General features: G+C 38.9%; 1 protein-coding gene and 1 long non-coding RNA gene across 3 annotated transcripts; both read right to left on the bottom strand.

Moving 5' to 3' along the window:
- Window positions 1-3,143: 3,143 nt before the first annotated feature.
- Window positions 3,144-24,370, bottom strand: LOC117516090 (thromboxane-A synthase-like). Of its 2 annotated transcripts, none has more exons than XM_034176983.1 (14): window positions 24,285-24,370; window positions 21,693-21,794; window positions 21,315-21,408; window positions 21,047-21,099; window positions 20,868-20,964; window positions 20,117-20,233; window positions 19,672-19,760; window positions 19,428-19,576; window positions 11,503-11,633; window positions 10,982-11,311; window positions 8,190-8,278; window positions 7,958-8,095; window positions 4,225-4,387; window positions 3,144-3,894 (listed from the first exon to the last, which is right to left on the bottom strand). In XM_034176983.1, the coding sequence occupies exons 2-14, from the start codon at window positions 21,779-21,781 to the stop codon at window positions 3,790-3,792; spliced, it is 1,644 nt and encodes a 547-aa protein (XP_034032874.1). In that variant the 5' UTR covers window positions 21,782-21,794; window positions 24,285-24,370; the 3' UTR covers window positions 3,144-3,789. The 2 variants fall into 2 exon arrangements, with proteins under 2 accessions (XP_034032874.1, XP_034032873.1); XM_034176982.1 differs by having other exon boundaries at window positions 3,144-3,898; window positions 4,229-4,387.
- Window positions 12,730-13,251, bottom strand: LOC117516091. Its single transcript, XR_004562301.1, has 2 exons — window positions 13,010-13,251; window positions 12,730-12,974 (listed from the first exon to the last, which is right to left on the bottom strand). It is a non-coding gene; the product is annotated as an uncharacterized LOC117516091 (long non-coding RNA).
- Window positions 24,371-25,426: the final 1,056 nt, after the last annotated feature.

The raw sequence follows: 25,426 nt of genomic DNA, 5'->3' as shown, positions 1-25,426 counted from the left end.
CTTGGTGTCAATTTGTAAGCTTTCAGACAAATTTTCCTGTTCTAACAACAATCAGACACTCTTAGTGGCATAAATTTCCATTTGACTATGTTTCCTACAGATATTAATGAGTCAAGAGGAGATGACATATCTCACCGGTCTGCACAAATCAGTAATAGAAAGTGTCGGGGGTTCACCAAAGTACACACTCATGCTAAATATGAATGAAACTGATCAACCCGTCCTTGAGATACACAAGTGTTAAATATATCTGTGTGTTTATCTACTATTTTGTTTTCCTGAATGCCCACGTGGCTCAATAAGGGAAGGATTTTGCGAAATAAGGTTTGCCTTTGCCATGCCCATATTGTGCTTTATAAAAACTGTTTTAGTCCATTGTTTGGGGTTCTGAACGGATGGATCTCCTGCAAGAAAGAAGTTCTTCAGAACCCAGGCCTGTTTTTCCAATGTGACTTTGAATAAATTTAAAGGTGCGAAATAGACTGACTTTGTACTTTGTGAGGAACAGTATTAGTCAGAACCAGGTAGATTTAACACAAGCAAAAATGAATGAACGGGTAGACGGACATGCTGGTTGCTATAGGGCACCGCAGTCTAGTTTGAGGGTGGGCGCTAAAGGATTAAAATATGAAGCATATGACATAATTTCTCAACTTCTGGGGATGGAAACATGGCATTTTCTCTCGGGCAAATCACATGCAAACAAAGTGAAAATACAAAGAAAAAGTGACGATGCAGTGGAAAGTGGACATGTGTTGCAGTTTGTTTATGACCCAAACCTCAAATGTGTCGAGGCAGTTGTGTGGGCGAGAAAACGTAGCTACTCTGGTTAGCTGTGCAGGCTAATACTTAATGACACTTCCCATTTGCCTTGTTTTACCTTCTCCACTGGGAACCAAAAAAACTGCACATTTCGCGACTGCTTTGCTGATTGATAGCCTGGAAAAAGAGTCTGTTGCTCTATAAAAAAAGCCCTCCGTAAAGCTAGGACATCTTTCTACTCATCACTAATTGAAGAAAATAAGAACAACCCCAGGTTTCTTTTCAGCACTGTAGCCAGGCTGACAAAGAGTCAGAGCTCTATTGAGCTGAGTATTCCATTAACTTTAACTAGTAATGACTTCATGACTTTCTTTGCTAACAAAATTTTAACTATTAGAGAAAAAATTACTCATAACCATCCCAAAGACGTATCGTTATCTTTGGCTGCTTTCAGTGATGCCGGTATTTGGTTAGACTCTTTCTCTCCGATTGTTCTGTCTGAGTTATTCTCATTAGTTACTTCATCCAAACCATCAACATGTTTATTAGACCCCATTCCTACCAGGCTGCTCAAGGAAGCCCTACCATTATTTAATGCTTCGATCTTAAATATGATCAATCTATCTTTGTTAGTTGGCTATGTACCACAGGGTTTTAAGGTGGCAGTAATTAAACCATTACTTAAAAAGCCATCACTTGACCCAGCTATCTTAGCTAATTATAGGCCAATCTCCAACCTTCCTTTTCTCTCAAAAATTCTTGAAAGGGTAGTTGTAAAACAGCTAACTGATCATCTGCAGAGGAATGGTCTATTTGAAGAGTTTCAGTCAGGTTTTAGAATTCATCATAGTACAGAAACAGCATTAGTGAAGGTTACAAATGATCTTCTTATGGCCTCGGACAGTGGACTCATCTCTGTGCTTGTTCTGTTAGACCTCAGTGCTGCTTTTGATACTGTTGACCATAAAATTTTATTACAGAGATTAGAGCATGCCATAGGTATTAAAGGCACTGCGCTGCGGTGGTTTGAATCATATTTGTCTAATAGATTACAATTTGTTCATGTAAATGGGGAATCTTCTTCACAGACTAAAGTTAATTATGGAGTTCCACAAGGTTCTGTGCTAGGACCAATTTTATTTACTTTATACATGCTTCCCTTAGGCAGTATTATTAGACGGTATTGCTTAAATTTTCATTGTTACGCAGATGATACCCAGCTTTATCTATCCATGAAGCCAGAGGACACACACCAATTAGCTAAACTGCAGGATTGTCTTAGACATAAAGACATGGATGACCTCTAATTTCCTGCTTTTAAACTCAGATAAAACTGAAGTTATTGTACTTGGCCCCACAAATCTTAGAAACATGGTGTCTAACCAGATCCTTACTCTGGATGGCATTACCCTGACCTCTAGTAATACTGTGAGAAATCTTGGAGTCATTTTTGATCAGGATATGTCATTCAAAGCGCATATTAAACAAATATGTAGGACTGCTTTTTTGCATTTACGCAATATCTCTAAAATCAGAAAGGTCTTGTCTCAGAGTGATGCTGAAAAACTAATTCATGCATTTATTTCCTCTAGGCTGGACTATTGTAATTCATTATTATCAGGTTGTCCTAAAAGTTCCCTAAAAAGCCTTCAGTTAATTCAAAATGCTGCAGCTAGAGTACTGACGGGGACTAGAAGGAGAGAGCATATCTCACCCATATTGGCCTCTCTTCATTGGCTTCCTGTTAATTCTAGAATAGAATTTAAAATTCTTCTTCTTACTTATAAGGTTTTGAATAATCAGGTCCCATCTTATCTTAGGGACCTCGTAGTACCATATCACCCCAATAGAGCGCTTCGCTCTCAGACTGCAGGCTTACTTGTAGTTCCTAGGGTTTGTAAGAGTAGAATGGGAGGCAGAGCCTTCAGCTTTCAGGCTCCTCTCCTGTGGAACCAGCTCCCAATTCAGATCAGGGAGACAGACACCCTCTCTACTTTTAAGATTAGGCTTAAAACTTTCCTTTTTGCTAAAGCTTATAGTTAGGGCTGGATCAGGTGACCCTGAACCATCCCTTAGTTATGCTGCTATAGACGTAGACTGCTGGGGGGTTCCCATGATGCACTGTTTCTTTCTTTTTGCTCTGTATGCACCACTCTGCATTTAATCATTAGTGATCGATCTCTGCTCCCCTCCACAGCATGTCTTTTTCTTGGTTCTCTCCCTCAGCCCCAACCAGTCCCAGCAGAAGACTGCCCCTCCCTGAGCCTGGTTCTGCTGGAGGTTTCTTCCTGTTAAAAGGGAGTTTTTCCTTCCCACTGTAGCCAAGTGCTTGCTCACAGGGGGTCGTTTTGACCGTTGGGGTTTTACATAATTATTGTATGGCCTTGCCTTACAATATAAAGCGCCTTGGGGCAACTGTTTGTTGTGATTTGGCGCTATATAAAAAAATTGATTGATTGATTGATTGTAGCTGAAAATAAAATGGTACACCAGAGTGGCTGTCCCCATAAGTGGTCAAATCCCGCGATATCACGCAGGGTTCAAAAGAGATTGCGGTGCCCTATATTCTCCCCCTATATTTCCTACCAGGGAGATAACAATAACACAATATATTTAACACCTTGGAATAGGCCAACATGCAGTAGTTTCAAGAAATGAACACTTTCAAAACACGTGTTGGGTGGAAATCATAAAGATTAAACTTCACTCTAATTTGGCACATAAGCAAACTAAAACATAATAAACATCATAAATAGCAAACAAAACAAAATGTAACATGGAATTTGACAACATTATCATTGTACTTGATCATATAGGAACAACTCTATGCAATAAGTGATTTTCACAAGGTCATTTTGGCAGCCATCTTTGAAAATGGCTGTCATCTTCAATTTTTAAGTGACCAATTGACCAGATACGCCAAGTAATATCATGAGAATCACCATACCAAATTTGGTGCTTGTACAACCAAAGGCAAAATTTTTCCATTGTGCATTTTCCACTACACTTCCTGTGCTTCTCTGAGCCTCAAACAGAATTCTCATCACCTCCTCCTGAGTCTCTTCTTTCAATTTTCACAAATATCCCATTTTTCGGTCCGAGAGTGCTGGATGACTTCAATTCAAGAGGAACCTGTTGAAATAGGAGTCTGTTACCTGATGGAAAGACTAGCACATCATCTGCAAACACCAGCATTATTTTACAAACAATGATGCACGTATACAGATTATTGATGACAATGACAATTACATTTAAATTTTATGGTTCGTCTCACATAAAAGCTTTAGGAAATAAAACATAAAAAAGTGACAGACACATTTGTGTTTAATAAATGAAATACTAAACATTTGAACTAATTTTATTACCTATTTAAATCAGTGTGCATTCACCAAGCGTGCAAATCCTTTCTAAGTGTCATGACGCTTCATATTTTGATTTTAGTATTTACTGTGTTGAACCCACCTTGGTCTCAGAACAGGCCACAATTTTGAACCTGTGGAACAGACGCACTAGAGCCATTTTCATTTCAAGCTGGGCAAGCCTCATTCCCACACAGTTACGAGGGCCAGCGCCAAAGGGCAGGTAGACAAATGGATGTCGACTTGCTTTAGCCTCCGGTGTGAATCTGGGGATCAAGAACCACAAGTTTGATTTTAGAAGGAACCCAATCTAAGAGATGAAGTCCTTCACTCTGCACTCATCTAATATCCCAAGGACATAATGAGACTGTACTGTTTTAATTTACAAGTCAGATTTAAATTTAATTTTGCTTTTTATATGAGTGTGACGACACTAATACGTTTACCTTTGGTGCACCACCAACATTTTGCTCTGTTAAACCTGTATTTATGATGCTATAATGTCAAAACTGTCCCATGATTTCTTTTATTTTCCTGAAAACACGATATGCTTCACTCAGCAGCAATTTAAGTAAATAAATTAGAATGAGTACTGAGAGCGCAATAACAGCAATTAATGTAAACTAATAAAATAAATTTGTAAGTCAATAATAGCAGAACAACAGTCTGTAAAATCTCACACACAGACATATATATCTGTCTGTGTGTGTTCATTGCTAATAATAATAATAAATCATTATTATGATTATTATTATATGGCTATGATGCTACGTGTGCTCTGATTGGCTGATTTCTTGATATTTTCCCATATCAGACCACGACAATCGGTCCCAGATTGAAAGCTTACCAACTAATGACCGGACGATCTGTTAGCAAGTTCTTCATGGAGGTGAAGTGGGTTTTCATAAGTCAGTATTATATGTAATGTTAATTAAGTGGGGACATAAAGGTTAGAAAATTATTTATTTTTTGTGTTGATCTGTAAAGTACTGACTTCAGTTTTACTGCCTGAATCCCTTGTTGTGACAAATATCGCACTTTTCGTTTAGCGATTCAATTAGAAGTCTCACTTTCATAAGTCTCAATTTATCCCCTTTTAATTAGCCTCAGGGTTTTTTCTTCACATCAGGTTTTCCATATTGAGATATTCTGTAAGAGCAAATTCATAAAATGGAAATGCTTTTTCACTCAATTTGTTGGGTGACATTGCATATTCTGTAGATGTAGATTAGTTTCTCTGTGATATGCTCCATATTCCAGTTTAGTGTTTTTAGATTTCTTTCAACTTGGTCTAGGAATTATTGTATAATCTTACTTTCACCCTGGCTGATGAGGCCGTTTCACTTTATTTATTTATATTTGAAATTTTTGTGGAGAAGCGCTGCGTAAAAGTGGCGCCGCAGGTGGGTTAAGAGCAGTCTTTAATATTAACATCTTTAATACAATGCGAGCGTGCAAAGCTCTGCTGCGTTCACCCCGGGTGCGACGTGAGCGACAGGTTGCCATGTAATCCCTATGGAACGCCGCGTTTTGGCACCAAGTCACGCAGCGCGACGCGATGGACGCGAGTGAAGCAATTTTGAGCGATTGGCGTGTTTGTGGCGTGATATTGCGTCGCGTCACGTCGCGTTGCCCTCCTCCCCAAGTTGAAAAATCTGAAATTTTCATTTCGGCGCGCCGCGATAACCAATCAGGGACTGAATATGTTGTGATGTGGAGATGTCTGGAGTTTGACTGAAGATGTGAACATGTCTTGTCTCTGGTAGCAGCCTGTGAGCAGGACTTATGTCTCTTTTGTCCTTTATTTCACAATTATGACAGTTTTTGGAGCGAGCAGCAGCACCACAGCAGCAGGGAGCGGAGTTTCTCTTTATTTTACGTGCGCGCGCAAGCGAATCCTCCATGGAGATTATTTTACTGATTAATTACACAGATGTATAATAAAACAAATGGTGACTGGTTTCTAAACACAATTATGACAGAGTTTTTTGGGAAAGAGCGAGGAGCAGCCCCACAGCAAGCAGCGGAGTTTCTTTCTTTTCTTTTTTTAACGTGCACGTGCGAGCGAATTGTCTGTGGAGAATATTTTATGAATTAACTACAGACGTATAATAAAACAAATGATGACTGGTTTCTAAACACAATTATGACAGAGTTTTTGGAGCGAGCAGCAGCCCTACAGTAGGCAGCAGAGTTTTTTTTTTTTTTTTTTATTAATTGTTTACATGTGCGCACGTGAATGGGACAGGAGGTCCTCAAACTGGGTCCCGCAGAGGTGGAAGGACCGCTGAAAGCGGCCGTCATCCAGACACAGCTCCTGCAGCAAATAATGATACTCCCTGAATTGGGAGCTTTCCACAACAACTCGCTCCGTGTGATCAAGGTCTGTCATGTTAACTTAACTGACAACCGTAGCCGGAGAGCGGAATGGAAGCTCCTCCTATTTGATGACGCACCGGGGTGAATTTTCGCAGCAAAAGCAGAGCGACACACCGGGCGAAGGAGGCGCGTCCGTCGCCACGCGACCCCCGCAAATTTGTAGCGTCTGATCACGCTCGGTGTGAACGGGGCATTACTTTCACCCCCGATTATTTCCCATCTTTAACTTAACTTCATAATGAAATGAATCAAGGATCAGACTAGTATCTCGTGTCATGGCAGACATGGTGTATTTGACAAACTGATGGTATTATTTTCTATCTTGCTTCACAATATCTAGACTGGGACTAACAAATTCACTCAAGTCTATTACATAAATAGTGTGATTCTCTTTTGGATTTGTTTTGACAAATAGTGGCTGTACAAATGTGGGACTGAGTTTGAATAAATGCATAGTCATAGCACAGACAAGATTTATGGTGAAACTCTCCTGAAAACATTAATCATGCCCATTGATTTCCATTTATGCACGGATTGCCCCGGTCACACATTTTTTTTTTTTTTTTTTAAACACATTTGTGGATCTGGTTACACATTTGTGGATCAAAATACATATTTGCAAATACTTTAGCTAAAATAATGGCCCCATAATATAATAGCCATATAATAAATTATTAATCTTGCTTGCTCAGTCTGTACGGGAATATCAGACCTCTGGGTTTTTCGCACAGACCTCGTGCTCAGTTAATAATCCTTTATTATTATTATTAGAAATATTTATATAGGGCTTTTCCCAAGAATCAAAGCTCTAAACAAACTCCAATAAAAAAGAAAAAAGCCAATAATAAAAAGTACACTACATGAATGCAAAAAATCCCAAATTAAAAAGATCTGATAATCCAGAAAAAAGGTGTGATTTATACTCCGAAAAATACACCACTGGTTCAAACTTTGACCTTGAACTGTGACCTCAAAGCTACAGTATGTAGGATTTAGTGACATCTCATGGTGAGGTTGCCGACTGCCTTATGCAGTCGCCAGTCCCGATTTTTTTCCTTTTTACATTTTTGCTTATTTAGCAATGGGGATTCATGTTCTCCTGCCTTCTGTAAGGTGATGGTCTAGTGGTTACATGTTGGGCTTCAGACCACAGGATCCTTGGTTCAAAACCCAGCCAGAGCAGAAAACCACTAAGGGCCCTTGGGCAAGGTCCTTAATCCTCTAGTTGCTCCCGGTGTACATAGCAGCACCATGACATCGGTGTGTGAGTGTGTCTGTGTGAATGTGAGGCATCACTGTAAAGCACTTTGAGCTTCTGATGCCAATGGAAAAGCGCTATATAAATGCAATCCATTTTATTTACTAACCAATGTGTATTGTCCTCCATTTCACAAAAATGAGGGCCCTCAAACTTGCCTGCATTGGCAACCAGTGGACTGCTCTGCCTCCTCTCCTACCTCTCTGGGATGAAGCTCTCGGGCTCTGGCCAGTGTTCTAGGTCGTAGTGGAGGAAGCCTGCTGGGATCTCCACAATGGCTCCCTTAGGGAGGAACTGACCATTCACCACACTGTTGTGTTCAACTTCTCGTGCAAACCTTGACAAAAGCAAAAGTGGGACAAAAGCAAAAACTGTAATACTGACAGTAATTTGAGATGCAGCACTAAATATTATCTTAAATGTTGCTTCACCTGAACCCAGGAGGATAGAGACGTAGTGCTTCACATATAACCATGTCTAAATACTTCAGCTCCTGGACATTTGTGTAATCTGGTGAGTCCTACAACAGAATAAAACAAGATAAATTATAAGCATTAAGTAACCAGACAAGAGGACGTGTCAGAATAAAAGCTTTTAATGAGTGTTACTGAAGGTTTTATAACACTTTACAAATAGGGCAATGAAGTCTCATTTGAACCCTGCGTATTGTCACGGGATTTGTCCACTTATGGGGGCAGCCGCTCCCATTGCGCAATATATACACAGAATAATTTCACACGTGAAAATGGTGTACGGTTTTGTTTTCGGCTGCAATCACCGAAGCAGTCGTGAAAAGTGCAGGGTTTTTTTCAGTTCCCAGTGGAGAAGAAAAGACGAGGCAAACGGGAGACGTGGTGCTGATAAGCCTACACACCTAACCAGAATAGCTATGTTCTTTTGCCTGCCAAACTGCCTCGACACATTTGAGCTCCGGGTCATAAACAAACCGCAAAGCATGTCCACTTTCCACCGCATTGTCACTTTTTCTTTGTATTTTCACTTTGTGTGTAATTTGCCCAAAAACTCAGAAAGTGCCGTGTTTCTGACCCTGGAAGTAGAGAAATTCTGTCATATGCGTCATATTTCACCCCTTTAGTGGCCCCCCTCAAATGAAACTGTGCTGCCCAATTGTTTAAAAAAAAAAAAAAAGTGTAGATGTATATGTAGATGTGGAGATTGCCCCCCAAAAATTTCTCTCTTTTTCAGCAATTTTTTTCTTTCTCTCCTGATTTGGTATGAAAATCCAGTTTTTATGATCTACATTTCCCACAAGATTTACAGCAGATACAAAACAGAGCAGCTACCTATATAAGCCCACTGGTGCCAGTGCTAATACCCAAATTCAGTAACACATGAGCCCCAAAATATCAAATATCATATATGACTCCACTTGGATGTGGTGTGAGTGTAACGAAGGTTACTTTCCCAGACAAGGCCAGTGCCAATTTACAGCTGAGACAATGCAGACAAAGTTTCAGAGTAGGGTTGAGCTGGATACTCGTACAAGACAAGTATCCGGTACGGATAAAGCATTTTTGATGAGTACGAGCATGATACGAGTAAAACTCATCAATATCTGTGCTCGTGCTGATGGAAAATTTTCAATGGCTTACTGACTGTCTTCACGCTCTGTGATTGGCCAGACACGCACAGCACCCACCCCCGCCATACACACGTCTCTCACTCTCGCAGAGATATAGTACACACAGACAGGATCTCTCTCTCTGTGCTTGGCTTGATTCTGCCTCATGTTGCTCTCAGTACTCAACTTTTCTTCAGCTTGCCTCTTTTTCGGTTTGTATATTTAAAGTTACTTGGTGAACTTGCTTCGTATTGTACGTGGTGCTTTTGACAAGAAAGAACTGAAAACAGTTCGTGTCACGTCAGTCACTGCCTCCATTCCGGTCGTTTTCTTTTATTTATTTTTGACCGTCTGTTTGCTCTTCATTTGGTTGGATGATATAAAGTCAGTTGGAAAACTTTACTCCTACTAAACTGTGTTTTTCAGAAGAATATTATTTCCCTGTTTGCCATCACTGGATGTTTGCATGAATCACCAAGTTCACACAGATCATTAAAAAATAAACAGTCTTACAGACCACTTACACAGATACACACATATAGCTGAACACACAAAGTAGCCTATATTAATATTTTTATTGAATATGGCTGCATGCAGTATCTGACACTTTCTCACTGCATATTGTTTAACTTTGTTTGGAAAAAAATGCCAAGAATGTTAGATAGTAAAAATAAATAATTGAAAAAAAATTCTGAGGCTGTTCTGTTTTTCATTCATACACTTAAGAATATTCATGTTCTGAGTTCATAAAAAACTTGTTCTGTAAATAGGTCTCTTGCTTTTGTGATCAAAAACATTGATTTGAATCTCAATTTTGAGGCTGTTCTGTAAATAGTTTTCAAATAAACAATAAATATTGCAGCTTCTGATCAATCCATATCAATTTCAGACTTAAAATAATGTACTGATTTAAGCCCCAGCCATTTTGGGTTAAACCATGCCCACTTTAGGCTCCGCCCACTACGAGTACAGATACGGATACAGATAATTTAGATGGCTGAACAGATACAGATAGTGGTGTACTCCCTATCTCAGTGCCCTGGTTTAATGACACCCCTCCCCCCCCCCCCAAAAAAAGGAGGGGGCGGGGGAGCAAACACCATTCTGCACAAACTGTAGCCTATAACCTTTTTACTTTGTGCTTGTGTCAGAACATATCAAACAGGGCGCTGAGATAATGGCGAAACTTTGTCGCAGTTCTGATGTGGTGACACTCTTAAAACATCTGCTTGGGCACGTCACAACTTTAGACATGGCAATTTCTGCAGGCCTGTCCTCAGTGGGTGTCCGTCATGTATGACACCTTCTCAGTCAGCATCAAGCAGAGGAGCCTGCAAGAAACAGATGGTGTCCACTTCCCACAGCGTGACATGATATGGAATGACTTGAAGTGCCGATGAACGATCAAAAACTGTACGTAACCACCATGTACCCAAAAATCCTTCAAAGAGACTGAATACCAAAGACATTTAATCACCTGGCCAGAGACTAATTTAATAGTGATGAGCGCGTCACTGTTGCTAGAGCCGATACATCAGATTTTCCAGAAGAAAAACACACAGTAGTTTGTGTCCACAAATGGCCTTCTATATCACAAGTGGAAAAATCAGATCATCTCAAACAAGAATGAAACAAACTCACATGTTTGGTGAAAAAAAGATCCACCTCCTCCTGTACTTTGCGTTGACATTCTGGGTGGATGGCGAGCAGGTAGCAGGTGAAGCCTAATGTGTTGCTGCTGGTTTCATATCCTGCAATGAGGAAGACAAAAGCCTGTCCCACAACCTCATCCTCGGTCATCTTTTTCTGTGAACGCCGTGTGGGCAGCTCCTGCTGGTGGGGACGTTCATTGTGCTGATCTGCGGAGATCTGGTGGATATCGTCATGCTTCAATGTGTCAAAATGGTCCAAAGACACCCTGTCTTCACTGCTTCGTGCATCCAGCATCAGCTGAAGGAAGTCTCTTCGTCTCTGCACGGCAGAAATTAGTCCATTAAAAAAAAACAAAAAAAAGTTAATTCTACAGAACAATGCAAGATATTTGGAAAATCAATGAGTTGTTCACCGCTTATAAACCAGCATCCGTACTGAGCTGAAAATTCACTTTGAGTTGTTTTTGTCAATAAGAGGCAGTTTTGTATGACAGACTGCTGACATCAGACCTGTTCAGGAGGCTGCTCCTCTCTCTGCTGGATGATCTTCTGAATGGTGCAGTTGAAGAACTGGTTCATAACGTCTCGTGTTTTGTTTGGGATGAATCTTATTATAGGAGCCATGAGAGAAGGAAAAGCAACTGGACACATGGACAGAGAAAGTTTGTTAACCTGAAAATGTCAACTTCTCACCCTCTCTCTCTCACACACACACACACACACAGTAGATTTATAGTTCAGTCTAGAGCTGAAATTATACGAGGTAGATTCTTTTGTTTTAATTGACAAAGATAAACATAACTGAGCACAATTATCGAACAACTTGCACATTGTCCTTGGGGATCCACGGACTCTAGACTGGGTAGTGACATTTTTCAAGGGTGGTAATAAATTATGAAAAGTTTCTATAACACTATGTAACAATTTTTATTCCTGGCTTCTAAGTGTTATATTTCAACTGCTTATGTCTAAAGTCTATGGAAAAATGACTACATTCAGCACAAACTCTGATTTTATTTTTTTTTTACGTTCTAGAAAGTTCTAAAAGTTTCTTGAAATTTCTAGATAATTCTGGAAACTTCTAGAAAATTCTGGACAGTTCTAGCAGTTAAAGAATATTCTAGAAGACTACTCAATAGTAGTGAAGGCGAATCAAGAATATTCTTGAAAACAGACCAATTTCAAAATATCATTGTCCTGATCACAGAAGCAAAGTTTCTGTGGAATAACAGCTATTTTCTATTTATTTAAGGCATAACAGGTTAGGAAAACACACTGTGTACCCAGGAACAAAACAAAAATAAAAATTTGTTACATAGTGTAATGATTAAGAAAGGTGTGCGAGTCCAGAATGTAATTATCAGCATCCATTGTTTACTGTTGCTACATAATATCTGTAATTTCTCAAAAAATATTAGTCTATCAACTTTACATTTTCGCATTTTCATGCTCACCCAAAATACATAAGTATACCAAACAGCAAATGTCAGCTCTCTCCAGTTTCTCTGTGATCGAAACCAAACACACACACGTACACCACTTGACTTTTAATATATAGATAAGACATTATCTTCCTCCAAATGCTTATAAACTAATGAATAAATGTCTCACTGATATTACTGTGTGTAAATTAGAAATAATCTAGTTTTAACTACTTTTAGTGAAGCTGTACTACACCAAGATTGACTTCAAGGGCTTTCAAGATTTATTTATTTATTTATTTTACAGCACTTGAATTAGTTCTTTTTCTACAGCACCAATCCAAAGAAACCTAGCATTACACGTATTTATGAAATTAGCTTGTTGACTGTACAGCTCTTCTTTATCTATTATTCTTATCCTGTTTTTTTCTCTGCTATGATGGTTCTTACTTTGTATTACTTGTCTTTTAGGCTGAAGCACTGATGTCACAGTTTTTAATTGTGTTTTAAGTGTCATCTGTGTGAGTGGAGGAAGCAGACTCACGTCACTGTAAATCAAATCTACCTTTGGGTATAAATAAAGTTACATTGACCACAGAATAAAGTGGTTTCAACTGTTAATTTCTGCATTTGTTCATTTTCCTCTTTGGCTTGTGAAGAATTCGCATGGCCGTTTGTTCCAATTTTCTCATATCAATAAAATACCGTAATAATCAACAGATTAACTGAAAATCGTCATTAGTTACATCTGAAGTACATTCATCAAATGTATGTGTTGTAATATATATTTGCTGAATGCCTCACTTTACATTTTCATCATTTACTTAGTACTGCAATTATTTGTTTTTGGACTTATATGCTCGACATGGATATACAGCATGGAGCAGAAAGCTGTCCATACAATATACAACGATACGGTACGAATACTTGTTACGCGAGGATTGTCGAGAAAACATGGCGTATTGCAGCATGTATGGAGCAATTGCAGTAGGAAGGTACATAATGATGTGTTCAGACTGCATCACAGCAGTTTGAGCATCTTCAAAATGTCATAAATGGCATACTTCCCACATGACATCATAATGTGCACTTTGTGTTGTTACATACATATACATTATTACAAACAGAGATAAACATACAAGAAAACATGGAGACAGTGACACAGAGCCCCAGACTGGCTGCAGAGAGGAAAAACTATATTCCCAAATCAGAAAATGTTGACATAATTTGGAAAATGTCACAAAAAAAAAAAAAAAAAAAAAAAAAAAAAAATTGCATTCATTCTTCCATTTACCTCGTCTTCTTCACTGCATACGGTATTAACCAAAGATATTTCATGTTTTGTGTGGTTAACTTAATTTCATTTAATATACAGTGAGGAAAATAAGTATTTGAACAACCTGCAATTTTGCAAGTTCTCCCATTTAGAAATCATGGAGGGGTCTGAAATTTTCATCTTAGGTGCATGTCCACTGTGAGAGACAAGCTAAAAAAAAATAATAATAATAATCCAGAAATCACAATGTATGGTTTTTTTAAATAATTTATTTGTATGTTACTGGTGCAAATACTTATTGCACACCTGTGAAAATCAATGTTAATATTTGGTACAGTAGCCTTGTTTGCAGTTACAGAGGTCAAACGTTTCCTGTAGTTTTTCAGCAGGTTTTCACACACTGCAGCAAGGATTTTGGTCCACTCCTCCATACAGATCTTCTCTAGATCTTTCAGGTTTGGAGTTTCAGCTCCCTCCAAAGATTTTCTTTTGAGTTCAGGTCTGGAGACTGGCCAGGCCACTCCAGGACCTTGAAATGCTTCTTACGGAGCCCCTCCTTAGTTGCCCTGGCTGTGTGTTTGGGGTCATTGTCATGCTGGAAGACCCAGCCATAATCCATCTTCAATGCTCTTACTGAGGGAAGGAGGTTGTTTGCCAAAATCTCACAATACATGACCCCATCCATCCTCCCTTCAATACGGTGCAGTCGTCCTGTCCCCTTTACAGAAGAGCACCCCCAGAGTATGATGTTTCCACCCCCATGCTTCACGGTTGGGATGATTTTCTTGGGGTTGTTCTCATCCTCTAAACATGGTAAGTGGAGTTAATTCCAAAAAGCTCTATTCTGGTCATTGACCAGGTCCTCCTGTGTAGTTCTGAGCTTTCTCAGAATCATCCTTACCCCACAACGTGAGATCTTGCATGGAATCCCAGACCGAGGGAGATTGACAGTCATCTTGTGTTTCTTCCACTTTCTAATAAATAATCATAACAGTTGTTGTCTTCTACCAAGCTGCTTGCCTGTTGTCCTGTAGTCCATCCCAGCCTTGTGCAGGTCTACAGTTTTGTCCCTGGTGTCCTTAGACAGCTCTTTGATCTTGGCTATGGTGGACAGATTGGAGTGTGATTGATTGAGTGTGTGAACAGGTGTCTTTTATACAGGTAACAAGTTCAAACAGGTGCAATTAATACAGGTAAAGAGTGCAGAATAAGAGGGCTTCTTAAAGAAAAATTAACAGGTCTGTGAGAGCCAGAATTCTTGCTGGTTGGTAGGTGATCAAATATTTATTTTATGCAATAAAATGCAAATTAATTATATCAAAATCATACAATGTGATTGTAGGTGATCAAATACTTATTTGCAGCAATAACATACAAATAAATTATTAATAAAAAAAGAGATTTTTTTTAGATTATGTCTCTCACAGTGGACATGCACCCAAGATGAAAATTTCAGACCTCTCCATGATTTCTAAGTGGGAGAACTTGCAAAACCGCAGGGTGTTCAAATACTTATTTTCCTCATTGTACATCCATTCCTGCATTTCAGGCTTGCAACACATTCCAAAAAATGGGAATAACATAAAAATAAACGCCGTTATTAACAGTGATATTTTTTCTGTAATAGGTAATCTAATTACGGTTTCCATCATTACTATGCCATTACAGTTACCGACAACATGTGGCGCATTACTATAATTAAGCTCACTGAAGCTGTTTTTCTTTCTCAGCTGCAGTTGAGCTACAAAGTTTTTTTTTCTTTTCTTTGATGGGGGGGAGGGAGGGGCAGGGCAACACATAAGTGATGGTGACTGGATAAAGGAAGAGTAAAACTCCATGGTAAGCCAACCAGAGGCAGAGGTGGGCGGGGGTTCATGCACAAATACAAACCAACATGCACTCACACACACACAAACAACACAGACACACTAATGAGTGTTTGATTGTCCTGCTATTATAAACATAGCAATGATAATATGTAGAATAATATATTCAATTTGATGGGTGTCTTGTCTCACATTGTCCCACAGCAACATTAAAGTAGTCCTGCATTGAAATAAATGCAGTCAGATCTTTGGACCAAAAAATGACATATTTACACATAAGATCCTTCTGAATGTAGTAAAGTAAATCTGCAAACCAGATCTGTCATTCAACGGAGAAATCTTCATTTAAAAAATGACAAATTTACAGCTAAAATTTAGCCCTCCGCAAAACTGTCATCTCATCATGGACGCTGCCGAGACGTCAGGGAGAAGACCCTATCCCAGCATGCACTGCGCGCGCCAACTGTAATTTGTGGATTTACGTCAGTTTGCATCTGCACCTTTTTCTAGTCTTACAAAGGATCTAATTTTTTAAAACTTCATATTGTCTTGCGGTATGCTTGGTGAGTACACATTTCTTTTATTTGTGCTTGAAAATTATTTTTGGGGACTTTTTCATACGCCGTTTGACTGAGTGGTGTCGCATTGAAAAACTACTGTCTTTCGCCTCCGGTGTACCGTCGCGGGCTACGGAGGCGAGACCCGCAAAGAATTCAAGTCATTAAAAATATATAAACCTCTCTCAGCGGCCACGGAGCTCTGCGGCTCCGATTACCGAGACGTGCGGCGCTGCGGATTTTGCCACAAGAAGTCTGTCCTTGCGAGCAACAGGTGTCACTGCGCGCTCTGCATTAAAATGGTGAGCGTAGTCTCTGGACTTGTGCCAAGTTGGCTGCACCTCCATTCAGTAGTAAGAGAGGTGGTGCCGGCTGCACAGCAGACACGGGGTGTGAGTGGCCTGTGGCGGAATTTAACGAGCGCATGCACTCGGTAAGCGCATCGGGGACTGAGAGCGAGGAATCGGGGAAGAACGGCGCCCGCTGTCGATGCCGCCGCTGATCTGAGCATGCAGAGCTGTATCTCACATTCATTGCAGCTTACTTTTGGATGTTGAAACCATGATGTGTATAACAGTAACATTACTAACAGTTAAAATCAATTTCAATGCGGGATCGGACTGAAGGCGGGAACGCGTCGTCTCGTCCCTGACGTCATGGAAATGATCCGGATGTACAAACAGTTTTTTGCGGCGGGCTAAATTTTAGTTGCAAATTTGTCATTTTTAAACGAAGATTTCTCTGCTGAATTACAAATTTGGGCTTACAGATTTACTTTACTGCATTCACAAGGGTATTATAAATACATATCAGCTATTTCTTTCTGAAATATGACCACATTTATTTCAATGCAGGTCTACTTTAAGATAGTGTAGATTAGTGAACAATGTTTACTGTTAATAATTTATTTGATTAAGTGTGTTTAATTCATTAAACATTTAATACCCCATTTTATTATAAATAATCTAACACACCGTTGAATTTAAAGTTCATGGGGGGGGGGGGGGGGTGTCACTGACATATTTGAACATTTATCAAAAGTGAGTTTTCCAACAGCAACATTAAAATAGTGTAGATTAGTGTACAATAGTCATTTTCACTAGCAACTAATTACTTTTATAATGCTGTAACTCAGTTACTAGTTACTTCACCCAAAAAGTAACTATAACTACAACCCCTGGCAATAATTATGAAATCACCGGCCTCGGAGGATGTTCATTCAGTTGTTTAATTTTGTAGAAAAAAAAGCAGATCACAGACATGACACAAAACTAAAGTCATTTCAAATGGCAACTTTCTGGCTTTAAGAAACACTATAAGAAATCAGGAAAAAAAAAATTGTGGCAGTCAGTAACGGTTACTTTTTTAGACCAAGCAGAGGGAAAAAATATGGACTCACTCAATTCTGAGGAATAAATTATGATGGAATCACCCTGTAAATTTTCATCCCCAAAACTAACACCTGCATCAAATCAGATCTGCTCGTTAGTCTGCATCTAAAAAGGAGTGATCACACCTTGGAGAGCTGTTGCACCAATTGGACTGACATGAATCATGGCTCCAACATGAGAGATGTCAATTGAAACAAAGGAGAGGATTATCAAACTCTTAAAAGAGGGTAAATCATCACGCAATGTTGCAAAAGATGTTGGTTGTTCACAGTCAGCTGTGTCTAAACTCTGGACCAAATACAAACAACATGGGAAGGTTGTTAAAGGCAAACATACTGGTAGACCAAGGAAGACATCAAAGTGTCAAGACAGAAAACTTAAAGCAATAGGTCTCAAAAATCAAAAATGCACAACAAAACAAATGAGGAACAAAGGGGAGGAAACTGGAGTCAACGTCTGTGACCAAACTGTAAGAAACCGCCTAAAGGAAATGGGATTTACATACAGAAAAGCTAAACGAAAGCCATCATTAACACCTAAACAGAAAAAACAAGGTTATAATGGGCTAAGGAAAAGCAATCGTGGACTGTGGATGACTGGATGAAAGTCATATTCAATGATGAATCTCGAATCTGCATTGGGCAAGGTGATGATGCTGGAACTTTTGTTTGGTGCCGTTCCAATGAGATTTATAAAGATAACTGCCTGAAGAGAACATGTAAATTTCCACAGTCATTGATGATATGGGGCTGCATGTCAGGTAAAGGCACTGGGGAGATGGCTGTCATTACATCATCCATAAATGCACAAGTTTACGTTGATATTATGGACACTTTTCTTATCCCATCAATTGAAAGGATGATGAAATAATTTTTCAAGATGATAATGCATCTTGCCATAGAGCAAAAACTGTGAAAACATTCCTTGCAAAAAGACACATAGGGTCAATGTCATGGCCTGCAAATAGTCCGGATCTTAATCCATTTGAAAATCTTTGGTGGAAGTTGAAGAAAATGGTCCATGACAAGGCTCCAACCTGCAAAGCTGATCTGGTAACAGCAATCAGAGAAAGTTGGAGCCAGATTGATGAAGAGTACTGTTTGTCACTCATTAAGTCGATGCCTCAGAGACTGCAAGCTGTTATAAAAGCCAGAGGTGGTGCAACAAAATACTAGTGATGTGTTGGAGCATTCTTGTGTTTTTCATGATCCATAATTTATTCCTCAGAATTGAGTGATTCCATATTTTTTTCCCTCTGCTTGGTCTAAAAAAGTAACCGTTACTGACTGCCACAATTTTTTTTCCTGATTTCTTATAGTGTTTCTTAAAGCCAGAAAGTTGCCATTTGAAATGACTTTAGTTTTGTGTCATGTCTGTGATCTGCTTTTTTTCTACAAAATTAAACAACTGAATGAACATCCTCTGAGGCCGGTGATTCCATAATTTTTGCCAGGGGTTGTAATTACTTTTTTAAAGTAACATGCCCAACACTGGGCACCAACAACCATGCCACATTCAAAGTCACTTAAATCGTTAAAATTTCTTCCCCATTCATGTGAACTTCAGTAAACTGTCTCCACTGCACCTAGATACCTAAATACACTGGGTTGTGATTGGTTGATTAGGTATTTGTGTTAACAAGCAATTGAACAGGTTTACCCAATAAAGTGGCCCATGAGTGTATAGACACTTTTCTGCAATATGGTGCAGGCCTGAAATGCAGGATGTATAACTGAAGATGAACACACAAAACATGAAATATTTTTGGTTCATACTGTCTGCAATTAAATAGAAGCCAAATTAAATGTAAGAATCACATTTGTTTGTTTGTTTTTAATGTACATACTCATTCCCTCTGGATTAATAAAGTTCTTTCTTATTCTTACTGTCCCAACTTTTTCCTGATTTGGAGTATTTCTTATTAATCAGCGTACTTCATATGATTGAAAATAGACTCAACTGACTGGTAAACAAAATTATGGGCCTGAAGAAAGAAAGGGCGAAAAACATCTTAGCGTGGTGGACGAATGGATCATCTGGATTGTTCTGAGAGTCCACCTGAGTTGCAAAGGCGACACTTGCAATAACATCCATGGTGAAACACCCAAAACATCTGCAGCATAAAAAGGAATGAGACAAACTAATTTTTAAACCTGTGGAAGGTGATGTTTGAGTGTGTTGATGAATTGGAGTTATGTCTGCATTTACTTGTGGATGTCAAAAGTCTTTCCTGACTCAGCAAACACATTCAAGTTGTTCATCAGGGCATCAATGGCTGTATTGATGAGGGGCACCATCTACACACAAACAGGAACACAATCACACTGTTAATGACAACTGAGCTCAGACTTGCCGGGAAAGACAAGCACCAATATTGCTTTCATCAAAATATGTCTAAATAATGGAGAAAAAAAATCAAGTGGTTTTAAAATGCAAGCAGACATAATGCATGGAAGAAGAAAAGTAACAATAACTTCTGAGTTTCTGAATGTAGCGCGGTGTAATGGTTTCTTGGTCATTTAGGCTCTGGTTCAGAAATGCTTTCTGCATTTTTGCTGATATGTGACATGGAATTCCTGCTCGTATTCAAGCAGATGTGCAAGAGTCTTATAGTGACATCAAAAGTGCAGCTGCATGGGCGCCTTTATCTTCCCTGTTTCATCTTTGCAGCACTGAATGATGGGGTAAGGATGCTCCGCACCCGTTTCCACTGTTCATTCCTCAGAAATAGCAAACAGTCACTCACTGGCTTGGTGGAAAAGCGAATAGTCTGCATAAAATAACACACAAAGGGACAAATATGAAATTTTATTATATGGCTACAATAGTATGTGCACTCTGATTGGTTGATTTCCAGTCTGAGAGCTTCCCATCTCAGACCGTTACCATGACAATTGGTCCGAATCACATATCAGATTTGCGACTGTTTACAATTTTCACGGTGAGAAATTTGACATTTTCCCTCATTAAACAAATTTAAAAGCAAAATAAATGTTTATTACACTGACGAGTTTGAATTGGAGGAATTAACAGCAAAAGAGCTCGAAGTGGACATGCAAAATGAAGGCCAACAAGATGAAAACACAGCTCCTCATTGAGCACTTTGTTACAAACCAGAAAGCTAAAAACATGATTAAAAAAAAAACTTGTTTTTTATTTTCATGAACATATGCCATAAATATCTATTAAATTTTGTCAAGACCTCGATCTGATATTTTCCCGTACAGACGCTCAGTTAATAATCCCTTAATCTCGAGTCATGCTGGATTTATGAGTAAACACTAAAGACAAGTAACAAATTAAAGTAAGGATGCATCCAACACATGACCTTAGGACAGCTAAATGGGCCTGTGTTCCTGTACACATTAATCAGATCACCTGATTGCTTTCTGTTGTTTGCTCACCATTCTGTTTGGAAAGCTGCTGAAGTCCGTGACCATAACTTGTCTGAGCATGTCGGGGTCTGCTATTACAATCACTGGTCTCCGGCCCAAATAATACCTGAAATACAACCAAACAAGTCTGAGGTAAAAACCAAACAACCATATAATGTCTGATGTTGTCTTAATTAAGCTATAATTACCCACAAACTCTGCCATGTGTCTTTATGAGCTCAGTGATAGGTTTGAAAAAACCCTGCAAAAAAAAAAAAAGTTTCAGAGGCAAGAAACAATAATAAATCATTATCAAAAGATGACTGAATGCAATTTTTTAAATTAAATTTTATAATATATTAATTAATACTAATTTTGTAATATATTTGATGACAATATTAACAGTATATATTATATATACATAAATATATAAAGCTATTTGGTGAAAACCCCAACAAATCCACTGTCAGATCTTACGTGGCGAAACAGGAACAAGTTGCCAAAGAACGGCACTGGCTTTGGATGTTTGATGCCATACCGAGAGAGAACTGAAAAAGGATGGACTGAATACCTGGGGGGAAAAACAAAACAACAACAACAAAAAAAAAAAAACACAGCAAAAGCATGTCAGTATGGTTAGTGAAGGGTGTATTCTGTCTTGAACAGACTGCACTGAGGTCTCTTCCCCTTTTTATTTTACATTTCTGCAAAACATGCTCAGGAACTCACGCATAAAATTCCTGCAGCTTTGCAGCCATCATGGAGTAAACGGTACGATCAAAGTGAACAGTCAGTTGATACTTGAGCATCATATACAAACAGGAAGTGATCATTACTGACACTGTATTTACCCACCAGTAAAGAAGAGCCAGAAAAATGAAGAAGATGCTGAGTGACACTGACCATCCACTGGCCTCAATGTGGAACCCATTTAAGAAATCCATTACTGCCTCTATGCTGTGGGTAAAAAGAAAACAATCATTTGCTGGTTTGTAGAATGGAAAGAAGAAAAACGACACATTAGGTGATTTAAATGCTATTTCAGTCTCAAACAAACAAACAAGTCATGCTTGTATTGTAGATTTCAGCTTTAATTTAAAGTTTAACAAAAAAAAACCACATTACCCATTTAGAAATTATTTATTTTTATTTATTTTCCTTTATATAGCGCCAAATAACAACAGAGTTGCCTCAAGGCACTTCACACAGATAAGGTCTAACCTTACCAACCCCTAGAGCAACAGTGGTAAGGAAAAACTCCCTCTGAGGAAGAAACCTCAGGCAGACCAAACTCAAAGGGGTAACCCTCTGCTTGGGCCATGCTACAGACACAAATGACAGAACAATTCACAGAACAATTCACGGACGAATATACAAGAACTGCTGTTGGTGCACAGGACAGGAGGATCGCCAACACAAATACAACTCCCATCTCTGGATGGAGCTGCACCTTAAACAGAGAAAAAACAGAATCAGGCATCAGAAAGACAAAAAAAAAATACTGTATAATTTGCCAGCATTAATCAACAAGAAAAACTGAAGAAATACTAAGATGATCGCCGGCCGCTAGCCCTAAGCTTCACTAAAAGACCCAGAATTTAGGTAAAGTTGAGGCCGCGGCCATATGAAAGGGAAAAGAAGTGTGTCTTAAGTCTGGACTTGAAAATCTCCACAGAATCTGATTGTTTTATTTATGCAGGGAGACCATTCCACAGAACTGGGGCACATTAAGAGAAAGCTCTGTGACCCGCAGACTTCTTATTCACCTTAGGGACACAAAGTAGTCCTGCACCCTGAGAACGTAAAGCCCGGGCTGGTACGTAAGGTTTAATTAGGTCAGCTAGGTAGGGAGGTGCCAGTCCATGAATAATTTCTAGGTTAGTAGCAGAACCTTAAAATCTGATCTCACTGGGACAGGAAGCCAGTGAAGAGACGCCAAAATGGGTGTAATGTGGTCAAACTTTCTGCTTCGTGTCAAAAGTCTGGCTACAGCATTTTGAACCAATTGGAGAGCCCTAATGCTAGACTGCGGTAAACTAGAAAATAGAACATTGCAGTAGTCCAATCTAGAAGAGATGAACACATGGATCAGGGTCTGAGCATCAGCCATAGACAGGATGGGATGAATCTTCGCTATATTTCGCAGGTGGAAGAAAGCAGTTCTAGTAATATTTCTAAAAATGGACGCCAAAGAACAACGAAGGATCAAAAATTACCCCAAGGATCCTCACTTTGTCAGTGTGATGTATGACACATGAGCCGAGGCTGAGCGTTAACTGGTCAAATTGATGCCGATGTCTCACTGGACCAAGAACTATCATTTCAGTCTTATCAGAGTTTAAAAGTAGGAAGTTTCTAGACATCCAACTTCTCACTGCTGCAAGGCAATCTTCTAAGGATTTTATGTGAATGAGATTACCAGCAGTTATCGGCATATATAACTGAGTATCATCTGCATAGCAGTGAAAGGTAATCCCAAAACACCGCAATATGTGCCCAAGGGGTGCTATATAAAGGGAGAAAAGCAGGGGACCTAAGACAGACCCCTGTGGAACCCCAAATTTCATGTCACTAAGGTTAGAGGTAGTGTTACTGTACAAAACACAGTGAGAACGACTGGTCAAGTATGACGTCAGCCATGCAGGGGCATTCCCAGTAATCCCAAAATGATTTTCCAGCCTATCAAGTAGAATATGATGATCCACTGTATCAAATGCAGCACTGAGATCTAACAGCAACTTAAGCAAATTAAGGACATTTGTGTAATCAGTACCCACATCTTTTATCAAATACTACAAATAACTGCACAAATTAAATATCAGCATTATTGCCAATCGAAATAATCATGTTTCAGCCTTTTTTCTTTAGACAAGTCATGGGATGATTTAGTAGTCACTGAATATGTCTTGAACTTCATTGGCATCAATTCTTCAGAAATGCTGACAGGATAGTATTACATGATAAATCTGATGATGACATGAAATTAAATTAAATGAAAAGTCAGTGAATGTATGCTTCGGTGATGTTGACTGGAAAAGCTGTGCATATTACAGCATTTGGTTGTTGTATAACCAGTTAGACAGAGAAACAGTTTCACACAAGAAACAAATCAGATCTCAGTCTGTCTCCCATGTGCCTTCTGGCAAACTGTAGCTGAAATATCACGATTCATTATGAAAATGTGCATTAATTAATAGCAACTAATGATAGAATTTGTTGTTATGTTGATTTGTGAGCTCAGTAAAGTCGCAGTGAAAAAGAAAAAAGTAGATGATTAACAACAGCACATAAGAGTTGGCTTTTGTTGCCTTTTCTCATACAGATAAACTACTTTCAAACAACCGACCTGCTTTACTGTCTGTTCGTAATGACCAGTCCAGGAGAAAGAAAAACACATTCACATATTTAAACATTTGCACACCCAGTTACAAACATAAAATACTTTACCTGCTGCTGAACTGCCACGAAGACGTTTCATCCCCAAAACTCCTGTTTGTGTCTGATATAAAAAAAACTAAACGCCAAAGTTCTTCTTACTCCGCCTTTTTTCTTCTTCTTCTGTTGAGTTTATGTGCGGTTTGCAAACCGACACGGTGCATTACCGCCACCAATTGTTTGGGTGTCGAGCATTAATGGATTCTTGTGGAGATGAGGGAGGGGAGGAAAAAAAAACGGTGGGGGAAATTACACTGTTGAATAACCCTGTTCCCTTAAAATATACCAATACGTGCCTTCAAGCTGGTGGTGTAATTGTAAAAACGAAAGTAATCCCTAAAGTTTTAAACCGTTCCTAGTGTTGTTACATTGTAATCTGGCTGTTGTATCCTTGGCACTCCAATAACACCTGTCTCCTTTTTGTTGCATCTCAAACACTGACTGGCTTCATGTTTTCCAGTGATGAGAGTAGGATTTAACCTATACGTAGTCGTGTGATTGCTTCTTCTTCCCTGTGATTCCATGTCCCCTGTCTTCTTGATACAACCTGAATTTTATGTAAAAACCGGCCCTTACAATTACAATTTCCTTTAGCATTAATAAAGTTCTTTCTTTCTTATTCTTATTAATTGCATTCTTCCTTTCTTCTAGCTGCAGGTTGGGAAATACTGCCACCAAGAGGACAATCTCTTACATTACCCCCCCCCCCTTCTGTAGCAGACTGTGATCAACAAAAAGATAAATAACTATATTTGCAAAGTCAGGAATGAGAACTCCAGAATAACTGTCTGCATGCTGGAGCAGCCTCTGGCACAGTAATATTCAGCTGCATATTTATAAATAAACTTTTTTTAATAGAATGAATTGAATGAATTAATCAATTGAATTGAATTAAATTGAATTGAATGGACAGTTTAATCTTCCAAAAATAATGTAATGATAATTCATATCCCTCATGTACAACTTCAGTCTGTTTGTCTGTTTCTACTTTGCACACATTTTTTTAATTGCAGATTTTATTTTATTCGCACATTTCTTATTTGCACATTTTTTACTGTGAATTATTCAGTGTTCAGTGTATATTTGTACATGTACAGAGAGAGTGCAGCTCAAACCGGAGTCAAAGTTCTGTTCTTGACGAATAAAGGCTATTC

Source organism: Thalassophryne amazonica, chromosome 8 (assembly GCF_902500255.1).
Source record: "Thalassophryne amazonica chromosome 8, fThaAma1.1, whole genome shotgun sequence".
NCBI classification, from domain to species: Eukaryota; Metazoa; Chordata; class Actinopteri; order Batrachoidiformes; family Batrachoididae; genus Thalassophryne; species Thalassophryne amazonica.
Note: the sequence above shows the minus strand (reverse complement) of the source record. Positions and strands in the feature narration are given on the sequence as shown.